Source organism: Heliangelus exortis, chromosome Z, assembly GCF_036169615.1.
Source record: "Heliangelus exortis chromosome Z, bHelExo1.hap1, whole genome shotgun sequence".
Classification (NCBI taxonomy): Eukaryota; Metazoa; Chordata; class Aves; order Apodiformes; family Trochilidae; genus Heliangelus; species Heliangelus exortis.
In genome coordinates, this window is record NC_092454.1 from 32,805,907 (window position 1) to 32,818,123 (window position 12,217).

The window sequence follows — 12,217 nt, forward strand, 5'->3', positions numbered from 1 at the left end:
TTACTGTCTTAGTGTTGCCATCCACCAACATGCAGCTATTACGTACATCCAGACAGAAAAATTGCAAGACAAGCCACAACTAACAGTGACAAGAAATATCAAGTGTTAACAAACCCAAATCTTAAGTTATACTTTCATCCAATGAGAGTGATTTTTCTGCTAAAAACTTTTCTAGTACATTCTTTAAAGCTTTGGTGAACAACTGATAGAAAGAATTCAGAAGCTTAGTAAGAGCTTTCTTTTAAAAAATATTTTAATGTGATTGTTTTTTTAGTAAGTGACCATAAGTACTACACTGTGATGCAGTGCCTTGTTGAACTCTTCATCTGTATTCTTGTCTTAATAAAAGGAAACAGGAAATCTTTAAAGCTTACAACTGGGGCAAAAGCCAGGAACCTTCTTAATAACAATCTGCTTTCTCAAAAATCATATCTAGTACTTGAACTGCTGCTGTAACATTTTCCTAAAATTTCTGAAACCACAGAAATGCATTCTTTGCATTGATTCAGAACAGTTTATAAATTATATTTGAATTCAGTTTTTTAATAGTTTTGCTGTGCGTTCTAATTCATTTCTTCTTGAAGTAGGATAATCCAAGAGTCACTCATAAACAAACAAACCCAGAAATGCTCTGAGTAACTGAATATTCACCACTGGAAGATTTCCTTTGGCTGTCCATTTCCAGAAATGTAGGTGATGTATAAATATCACCAGTAGATGTAGCTTAATCTACTGCTTTTCCACAGTAACAAAAAGGAGTGCAGAGAGCTAAAAATATAAGTTTTTTTCAGATGGCAAAAAAGGAGGGTGTACTCCAGTCATTTAGAATTAGAAAGCATACAATGCCCACTTTAAGTTGTATATACTTTGAAATATCTGTTGGCAGTACTTTGATCAGGAAATACTGTTTAAGGTAGAAGAGTGGGTAAGAACTAAGCTTTAACAAGAGGATAAAGTAGCAAAAGGGACTGGGAGGAAGATACAGAAGTGTTATCACCTCTTGCAATATTTTTATCATTTTGAGGAGATGTTTGGTGTGCTTAAACAGCTTGCAGCTGTATGATCACACTGAAATTGAATATTACACTGAAGTATCATACACTGAAAATCATAAAGGAGCAGGCCAACTATTTTTTTTTTTCTTTCTTTTGTTCTTTCTGAGGATTGTTTTTACCACACAAGGTACCAAAGGAAATACACACCCAAGGAACACTCAAGATAGCAAACTCACTAATAAGCAAAAGTACATTATGAAACAATGCCATTTCAGAGGCAAAACAAAAATGTAGTAAAACTGGAATGGTCTACTTGGTCTACTTCTCAGTTAAACAGTGTATAACAGAGCTGAGAACGGGGAAAGACTGTAAGCATACTTTATAAAGATTAATTAGTGTAGAATAAGAAATTCAGATATAAGTAACTGGGAAATGTAACACAGGGACAAGTCTGCAGAAGAGAGAAAGTCATCCTCAAGAGCGTATGGTGTTTTAACTCTAAGCATTGTAGAAGACACAATACATACTGTATTTAATAGAACAAATCATCAACAGCAGGGATAAGGGGAACTTAAGTGATTTCATAAGTGTTTTCCAGCTCTAAGTGCTATTTCCTTCTATTGATTATACTCCTTGACACCTTAACTCATTGACTAAATAAAGTGTTAATTACTTAACTAATTACACTGGTGGTGTTAATTACTGCTTCCAAATGATGAAAAGTTGCTACAGTCCCCTAGTGAGTCACCTCTGAGACAGAAGCACATGATGAAGGTTGCTTAATTTGATAAATGGTATTTTCCATAATGCATTTACCTTATTTAACACTACCGTGATGTTTTTTGGAAGAAAAAAACCCAAAAAACCAAAAAAACAAACAAACAAAACAAAACAAAAACCCCAAAAAACAAACAAACAAACAAAAAAAAAAACAAAAAAAAAACCGCATCATAAACCTTGTATTTCAGAAATGCTTGCATTCAGAAATGCTTGCATTTTGTGTGTGAGAAGACCTTCATGCACAGAAAGACTGAAGACAACCTCTGTGCTGTGGCACTCTTCCATGTAAGAAAGAATCACCACACACCCTTTTTTAATAAGATTAACCTGCAATGCTTTACTAAATTTGGAAGTGTAACTTGCCACACAGAACTATTTTTTAACCACAAGACTTCAAATTCTGTTTCTAGTTATCAGTATAACTCCTTATAATCAGTATTACTTTAAGTTAAATTATTCTTAATTACTGCAGGTATATACATGAGCCTGGAAACTGGCACATTTAGAAAAAAACCAATTACTTTTCCAAGTGTGAAACGGTAATAGAAATTGACAAATATCTAAATTTCAATACTTAAAAGTTCCAGTAACAAAGGGATCAATATATACAGTTCCTTGGACAGCTGGAGACTGGATTTGGGATAGCAAACATAACAAATGTACAACTAAAGAACAGTTTCTTCAGTTAGACAGATGCCATAAGACTTTAAAAAATAAAAAATGCTAATTTCTCTACTGAAAGAAAGATGGTAACATCACTTCAGCAGTCTGGGGAGTGGAAAGTATTTCTCCTCATCCATTTTTAGCACAAATATTTTTTCCATGTCCTTAAACTAGGCACTGTTGTAAAGACAGTGAACTGAAAGATGGCCAAACAACTTTGCTTTTAAGTCACTATGTTTTACTATCCATTATGGATTTTTCAGGTAGGCAGTGATGAAGTTGCTACAAGAAATCTGAGGCTGATCAAGAGAGACCTTACGGATGTTGAACAGAAACACAGGTGCTGTTCTCTGCTACCCCTCCTGTTGCAGGGATTGATGAGGAAATAAACAGGAAGAGCCAGCAATCAATACCTGTCTCTAACCCTGGTGTCATGGGCAGGATTTCACGTTTTTTGATCATAAGCCAGTTTATACACCACCAGGCCTGCTGGTGACAGATGAGTTACACCTGTCTCAAAAGGGGAAGAACATTACAACAAAGGATTTTGTAGGGGAAATATAGTGCAAGACATGAGAAAAAGGCTGAGACACTTAATGCCTTCTTTGCCTCAGCTTCTAGTATTAAGACCAATTGTCTTCTGGTACCTGGCCCCTTCAGCTGGAAGCCAGGGACAGGGAGCAGAATAAACCAAGGGGAAATGATTAGTGACCTGCAGCACCACTTAGGCATACACAAGCCTATGGGGCTAGATGGAATTCACCCAAGGGTACTTAGTGAGTTGGTGGAAGTGATAACCAAGCCACTTTCCATCATCTGTCACCAGTCCTGGCTAATCAGGGAGTCCCAGTTGACTGGAGGTTTGCTGCAAGAAGGGCTGGAACTAGGATGCAGGAAACTACAGACCTGTCCATCTGACCTTAGTGCCACAGAAAGTGAGTGCTATCACAAGGCACATGCATAACAACCAGGGGATGCTCAATCAGCATGGCAGGTCCTGCCTGATGAACCTGATCTCCTTCTATGACAAGGTGACTCACCTAGTCACCTTGGGAAAGGCTGTGGATGTTGTCTTCTTAGACTTCAGTGAAGCCTTGGACATCTTGATCCAAAACATGCTCTTGGAGAAACTGGTTGCTCATGGCTTGGATGTGTGTACACTTCACTAGGTAAAAAACTGGTTGGGTGGCTGGGTCCAAAGAATTTTGTTGAGTGGAGCTGAATCCAGTTGGCAGATGGTCACAAGTGATATTCCCACTGGGAACACCAGTACTGACGCCAGTCCTCTTTAATATCTTGTTATCAATGATCTGAACATGGGAATCAAATTCACCCATAGTAAGGCTGCAGGAAGTACCAAATTGGGTGGGAGTGTTGATCTGCCTGAAGGTAGGAAGGCTCTACAAAGGGACCTGGACAGTCTGAATTGATGGCCCAAGGCAAACTGCATGAGGTTCAACAAGGCCAAGTGCTGGGTCCTGCATTTTGGTCACAACCACCCCAGGCAATGCTATGGACTCGGGGAATTGTCGCTGGAAAGCTGCCCATAGGAAAAGAACCTGGGGATGTTAGTAAGCAGCCAGCTGAATATGAGCCAGGAATGTGCCCAGGTGGCCAAGAAGGCCAACACCATCCTGGCTTTTATCAGCAATAGTGTGGCCATCAGGACTAGGCTGCCTGGGGAAGCAGTTGAGTCGCAATCCCTGGATGTATTTAAGACATGCAGGTGCAATGGTGGAATTGGCAGTGTCCTAGGTTAGCAGTTGGACATAGTGATCTTAAAGGGGTTTTTTCCAGCCAAACCAACTCTATGATTAGAGAGTAGTAGTTATGTACAGATCATAGACTTGTATGTAATCACAGAAAAAAAGTCTTAATAAACTTTGATAGCTAATACTGTAAATAACCACAAGAGATGGCTTTTCATCATAGCCAATGGATGATGTGAATTTCCTAAACAAAACCCACCAAAACACAGAAATAAAAGAGGTGGTGTGGTGGAAACAATAACAAACACTATAAAATATAAAAATACTCATAAGGGAGTATAAAGGAATCATGTTCTGATTTGATAGTCAGAATGGACAGCATGCAGCAGTTCTATTACAGAGGACATTCTCTGCAGCAAAGAAGTTTCCCCTCCAAATCCAGTGAAGTCTTAGATATTATTTGTAAATTTAAAATGTTTAAATTCTCAGGCTATTTCTCATAGGTAGCTACTAAACCACCAAGGAATGCACTTTGTCCCCTTAATATTAGGTGCTGGAGGATTAAGAGTGACCTTAACTATTATGCTATAGGACTTTACAGTGCAGTCAGTAAAATAAGGGTGATAAGCAGCTGCTTTCCAGTTGCTCCAGCACTCCAGACAGGTACCCAACAGCAGTGGATACTCTCTGCCTCATACTGCTCACACTGCCTGACTGGCTGGCTTCACCACATGACTTTACCCAAAGGAGCTGGCAGAAATCTTCCTCTATATAGACCCTAATCCACTCACCTGGCAACCAATATAAGAGAGAACAAATTACTCCTGTGGCATTCCTTGGCTGCTGTTTATGATGCAGGTAGTACCCCTGCATGTAAGAAAGTGGTCTATGTGCCTTCACATAGATTCATCATGTTAATCAAGTTAAGAGTTTCCTAAAATAATCTGAATACTTCTTAAGGGGGTTTCACTATCAGCTCCTGTAAAGCATGAGTAGTTTTAGTAGATTTATAGTTCTGCAGTCAGTAAATACCATCATACTTAGATTATACATAACAACAAATTCAGAGCTACTAAGCAACCTCTAAAGTCTCTATTTTGGGAAAAAGGGCTTATTATAATATTGCTCATTATTAATTCTGAACAACTTCTGGTATGCACACGGGAAAACATAGTTCAATCTTCACAATAATCTAATTTTTCAGCTCTTTGTTCTGCTCCTATCTTCCTTATTTGTGATTTTAGATTTGATTCTGAGACAATAATAAGGCACATCCTCACAGACAAGTAAAATGCTAGAAAATTCTTTTATTTCAAACAGCCAGTTCAGTGTCTTACAACTTCAGCTGTGCAACATCAGTTTTTCTCCTATACGTTAAGCAGCTGTTCTACAATGAGCAACGTATGCTTTACAATAGAACTTTCTATCAGGAACAAAACAGCATTAAAATCAAAGACCTTTTCCAAGAAATGAGTGAACGTCAAGATACATGATGGTAGATACTATCCCGTCCTTCCCTATGTTCCAATTAAAGCTGATTTTACTTTCAGTAATTTTACAGCCTAAAAAATAAACTCCACCTCGACTTTATAAGCACCTTAAAATATTAGTCTTTGAACATTTTGATCTTAGGGCAAAACTTCCAAAAGAGCTTTCTACAGCATGCAAAGCATAGTGGGCACATGCACATCTAAAGCTGTTGAGGGAGGAGCCCAACCACAGTGTTTGGTTACAGCTCTTGTTACAGCTCTTGTTACTTACAGGTTCAGTGATGCCAGCTCATTGTTTTTAGCTGTCCAGCGATTTTGACAATTCTACCAGAAAGCGTGCTCACTTCTCAGATCCTCAGATACACAGTGGCACTGCTTAAGTACTTTCACATTCACACATACAAACCAAGACTTACAATTCTGACTCTTTTCTGAATGCTAACAAAAAGTGGAAAAAAATGCAAGCACTAGGTAAGACAAACAACAAGCAACCCAGAGGATCTCAGTTTAGGGGAAATAAATTAGATATTAAGTCCTGAGTGCATAACAAAAACATATTGGACCAAAATAAATAATTAGAGCCTTTGCATAGCAAAGACACAACTAAGCATTTTCAGTTCACAGAACATAAAATATTAATATTAAAAGCAACCAGTATTAAAAGCAGAAAATTATACTCGGTCCCAACGGCAGTAGAGCTGGAACACCAATGAATATGTTATCCATGCAGCATATTATTGAGGAAATCACAATATTTACAAAATATTAATGCACAAATAATTTAACATTTAGTTACTTCTGTCAGTATGGCTTTCAAGTAATCCACAGACTGACAACTGAGAACAATGTTCCTTAAATTTTGTAGAGTCCACTGTATACTGCAAAGTATACTTCCAGGTGACTACAGTATTAAGAAAGATAGTAAGTTTTGTAAGATTTGTTTTTTGTTCAGATTACAGTAGAAGCAAAAACCTCCAACCAGTGAAAACTAAACCCATATTTAAAAATATACCTGCTATGAGTTCAGGCAATGATTTAAATAAGATACTATGTAATGACAAATGCAAGACTACAGAAAGAACTAGGAACTGGTATTTTGTATTTACCTCTGGTATTCCTGAAGTGTCAAGCCAGTTCTGGAAGATACTTTCTACAGTTAGCCCAGACCTTAGAATAAGAAAGAAAATATCAGAAACACACACACACACACACACACACACAAATATCAATTTTCTCACATGAAAATCAACCCCTTAGAAGCTGAGCAAAACCCAAATTCCAAGTATTGGTTGTACTGCACAGATCAGGTTTTGTGTGCTTGAAACTCAAATTATAAATTCAGTGCCTATGAGGACTGACAGAGAAAGTGAAAAATGGGTAATTGCATTTATGAAACATGTAAAGCATTAACAGGTGCTCTACTTCAAGCAGATTTTTGTTTCCTTAATAGAAAAAAAAATCACAGGCAAGTAAATATAGCTGGAGACATCAGAACCCAGTATTGCATAAGCAACCTACATGCAAAGATAAAATACCAAAGAAAATGAAATTAAATACAAACTTCCTTAAACTTCTGGTGGTTAAAAGCCACTAATGGATATTAATCCTCAAAGCTACCAAGCATCTAACATATTATATCTAATATATTTCAGTTTCATCTTTTCTTCACTTTTTTTTTTCCTTCACTTTTTTTCTTCACTTTCTTTGTATCTTGGTAATATTCACAGTGAAGTCACAAAATAGTCTGAAGCTCCAACAAAAGGAAGCAGTTCATCATGATCAAGCCTGTGGGGCTGAAATAAACACATGCAGAAGTATTTGCAAATTCAGAAATTATGTTTCCCCTTTTACTTTTGTAGGCAACTTATGTTGCACTTACTTTGATTCTGGCTGAAGTCTTCCCAACTTTCAGATAAGCCAATTTAAAGATAAAAAATAAAATACCCCCAACATACTATCCGTTCAGTGTGCCAATACTGGAAGAGGAACTTGCATAAGCCCTCAATGAAGGTAAATATTCTGAGAAGCAGAAGAGATGTGCATAGTCCTCTGCACGGTAATGCCTTGGCAAGACTCATTCCAGTACTTGCAGCTATCTTCACATGTATAATGCAGGCCCATAAGCAATGAAGCATACATGAAAACAACAGCTCTTTAGAACTTGTGAAGCAGAAAGACAAGCAACCCAGTGCAATTTTAATTATATGACAAAGAAGCCTCTTTTTTTTCCCCCATGTTCTCAAAATTTTGCTGCTAAAGGATAACTATGAACTGTGTAAATGACTAAGGATTTTTAATAAATACATCAGTAATTCTTACCGAAGTTTTCAAACACCTATAAATACTAACTCGTGCAATGCCAGTGGGAGAGAGAAAACTGTTATGCCTGACATTCAAATGGGAAAACTATGGCTTAAAGAGTTCAAGGAGTCTCAAAAAGCAGTGAAGCAGTATGTTAGTGGATGATTCTGGAACACATTCGCAGAATAAACATTTCTTTGAGTTTACTCATCGTAGTTATCACATTCTTTTTATTTTTCCTAGTTTTATTTGGAATGACCAAGAATTTAAATAATTGATATTACTATGTGTAACAACCATACTTTTCCAAACATGGCTTATATCCTGAATTAGATATTCTTATCCTTGCCAAACCCAGGATAAAAAATTTACCCTCTGTGCCAAGAAGAACTATGTGTTAGCACTCGTTGAGGTAGATTTAGCAGCTACAACTTCTAAACCATTGTGTTGGGAGATCTGCCATCCCTAGTCACATGGAGCAGTGTTCTGAAGGCAGTCCATTAAAATGAGGGATCCATCTAAAAGAATACAATTTTGCCTTTGTGAATTAGAGGTGGAAGAGTATGAAGGAAATAGTGTCAGCTGGCTCCCAAGTGAGTAACTGTTCAAAAGTATTTGCAAAAAATAAGCAATAAAGCCTTAATTACATAAAACATAGAGAGGAACTTTTTAACAGGCAAAAAGCAGACACCAAATGCTTTAAATACAAGTAAGTCTTGCCTTAAAAATGCTACCCTATGTCATTCATAATGACATACCTATAAATAAATGCTGGCATATGTGAGCTACAGCATCATACTGGAAATTGGAAGAAGGTACAGATTAAGGTAAAGGAACATTCGGATTACAATTATACTAAAACAATTTACATATGCTGTCATGTTCTAGTAAGAGTTTCCTTCAGTTTATGTATCAGTCATATCTTATGGTGCAGGTCAAGGAGGCTTAATGTGGGAAAAAAAACATCCTGTCTGAATGATTTAACAAGTCCCAGAAAGGAGAATAATTATAATTCCCATAGAGACAAAGGAATCTTCCCAATCACTAAATCTGCAATGTCAGAATATAATGTAACATTAGGAGATTGGACATAGACAAAAAAAAACCCGATAACCAAACAAAAAACCCCCCAACCTCCTTATCATGTGGCTCAAATGATTGAAGCCATCATGCAGAAGCATGTCTACATGGCCAGGATTCTGAATTACATGGAAATTACCATTCTTCACTTCTGATTGATAGATCACTATGGAAATCAATTTTCTACACCCAACTGAACATATATGTCATGCTTGTAATGGGTAATATTCTGCATTCAAAGGAATTACTAAATATCTAGTATTGGTAGTAGTACCTTGCTATGTGTGTAGATTTATTAAACTTAAAGCTGGACTTAAACCAGGATTGCCAGGTTGTCCACACGGATAGGGATCAGGTTTTGAGAGCCAAATCTCAGTGAGAATGAAATCTCACCAGGGATGTAAAAAGCGGTAAGAAAAACTTCTATAGATATGTGTGGAATAAAAGGACAACCAAAGAAAATGTAAACCCTCCCTGAAGGAAACTGGAGACCTAGATACATATGGTATTAAGAAGGCTGAGGTTCTTAATGACTTCCTTGCATCAGTCTTCTCTGACAAGTGCTCCAGCCCCATTGCAAAGGCCACAGCAGATGAAAGCAGGGACTGGGAGAACAAAGGACCCCTGACTGTAGGAGAAGAACAGATTCATGACCATCTAAAGAACCTGAGGGTGCGCAGATCTATGGGACTTGATGGGGTCCATCCACAAGCCCTGAGAGAGCTGGTGGATGCAGTTGCTAAACCTCTGGTCATAATGGTCTGGTGAGGTGTCTGCTGATAGGAAAAAAAAGCAACATAGATCCTACTTTTAAAAAGGAGAAAAAGAAAGACTTGGGGAACTACAGGCCAGTCAGTCTCTCTTCTGTGCCAGGCAAGATCATGGAACAGATCGTGCTGGAAAATCTCCTGGGACACATGGAAAATAAGGATGTGATTAGTGACAGTCAACATGGCTTCACTAAGATCAAATCATGCGTGACCAATTTGGTGGTCTTCTATGACAAGGCTACAGAGATGGTGGATAGAAGCAGAGCTACTGATGTCATCCATGTGGATTTCTGCAAGGCATTTGGCACTGCCCCACATGACATCCTGTATGCTAACTACAGAGGCCATATACATGATTAGCTTAAAACTGGACTCTCAAATGTTATATATTAAAAGATAGATGAGATGGATTATACCACTTATTCTGTCTGAAGCAGCGTAATTAAAATATCCATTCTTTAATTTTTACTGTGTGAATCAAAACCAATACATCTTAGTGTTCCAGTGCCGAAGAAGAACTAGCATCTAGGAAAATATAGTCTCATTTGACCATTGAACTTGTCTTAATTTTTTTTCCCCCCAGCATATACACTGTAGCTTACTAAAAAATGGAGCAAGTAAAAACATTGGAAAAAAATCCTTCCCAATTATTTGCTTTGGGAGTTGGGCGCCTACCAGCTGCTTGTCTCAATCACAATCACCACATTCATGGCAATGTGTAGTAGCAAAAAAAACAAGTATGAAAGAGACATGTACCTGTATTGCTGAGTGATTTGAAATTGCAGCAATATTTTAATATATATTTCGTACTTAAATAACAATTTATGAAGTCATCCAAGGACTGTGGTTCGTAAGCCTGAGTTGCTAACAGTACAAATAGCAGAGCTGTAACATACGCCGTCCATTGTTTATTGTGTATTATTAAAACCATAACTTTATTAGTATACTTATTTATGATGGTATTTAAATAAAAAATACCATCAGAAAACCTCAAAGAATAAGAATCTGCTGTTGTGAAGAGCACAAGCAGCTGAAACACTGATTTATCTGTAGCTAGTGAAATTCACACTCTGTTTCAGGGCCTTTAAAAACATGGCTTTGCTGGGCAGATGTGGAGAGGATCAGTTTACAAGGATTCTGGGTAAAAAACTTGGTGAGAAGAGAGAAACTGGGACTTTTATTAAATCTAGTGCACTGTGATGCACAGACACATAAGACAGGTTTTTATTGTTTGGTTTGTGATTGGTTTTGTGATTTTTTTAATGTAGTGAAGTTTCAAATTATATATGAGGAAATAAGTTGCCTCAGTTATATATGGGATGGTAGATTTTCTACAGAAAGTCCAAGATAATGTAAAGCTATAGCCAGGGCATGTTATATTTTACAAGGTTTTAAAAATACAGAAGAATAATGATAGATATTTGTTTGCCCTTCTTGCTATTACTCCTTCACACACAAAAATAATCTGCCTTCAGTGCAAGTAAGGAAGTTCTGAAGGGCCACGTACAGCTAGGCCTGTCTGATGTTATTTCAGCCCAGAAACAGCAGGATTCTGCCTTGGAGAATGGATTCCTACAGCTAACATGCCATTAAAATTGAGTCAGAGCAGGAAGTAAAGTGGTTCTAGAAACAATGCATATAATCCTCCTCCTCTGAGTACAGAGGGCAGCAAAAATCAGTGGCTGCCACTTAAGATGTTACATCTGTATCTTGGAACTCCTCATTGCTGGGAATATACTAAAAAAATCTCTTGTAACTAAAAGCTAAAGGAATTAGTTACCAGGAGAGTGAGAGTCTTTAAGACATAGATTGCTGTATCCAATAGCAAAAACCAAATGTTGCATTACACCAATGTAATAATTACAGAAAATTTCCATGCTGTTGTACAATTGCTTGCTGCCAATGTTAATCTTGTTCTCATTACAAAAGTCTCCCATAAGCCAATTTCTACCCCTAGCTCCACTGGTTTTCATCTGTTGCCACAGCTGAGGGCAGGATTTGTCTTGATTCTCTATGACTAATTTCTCTTTTCTTCATTTTTTTGTTTATTACGTCCAGCCTCCTTTATAAACTTCAGGCTATTGCAACACAATATTCTTCAAAAAAGAAGCATTTAGTTTCAGCATTAAAATTTTACTTGGAAGGATTTTACAAGTAAAGGCGGCTTTGTGTGCTACAAAGAATTTCCTTACTCTATCTTGAAATGCTTTTCATTCCTAACAATGAGAGTTTGTCAAAAAAGCACCCTAAAAATATTTCATTTTTATCGTTCACCCCTTTGCTTTTGCCTCATGCTAGTATTCATGTATTAGCAAGAGAATACACTCAAGAATGAAAAACCATCTTCACAGCAGATAAGAAATAAAGCCTTTCTGTACATCTAGATGTTCTGTTCTTTGTGTTGCTGTTCATAGCTGCACCCAAGGCAA

General features: G+C 37.3%; 1 protein-coding gene across 17 annotated transcripts in view; it reads right to left on the reverse strand.

The window, feature by feature from the left end:
• AOPEP (aminopeptidase O (putative)) overlaps positions 1–12,217 on the reverse strand; it is a 171,990-nt gene that overhangs the window by 84,005 nt on the left and 75,768 nt on the right. For all 17 annotated transcript variants that reach the window (XR_011723398.1, XR_011723406.1, XR_011723403.1 and 14 more), the window contains one exon: positions 6,744–6,804. Coding sequence is in view for 6 of the 17 variants with exons in the window: in XM_071731507.1 (XP_071587608.1) it covers positions 6,744–6,804 (61 nt within the window). In the remaining 11 variants the exon portion in view is untranslated. The remainder of the gene's footprint in view (positions 1–6,743; positions 6,805–12,217) is intronic.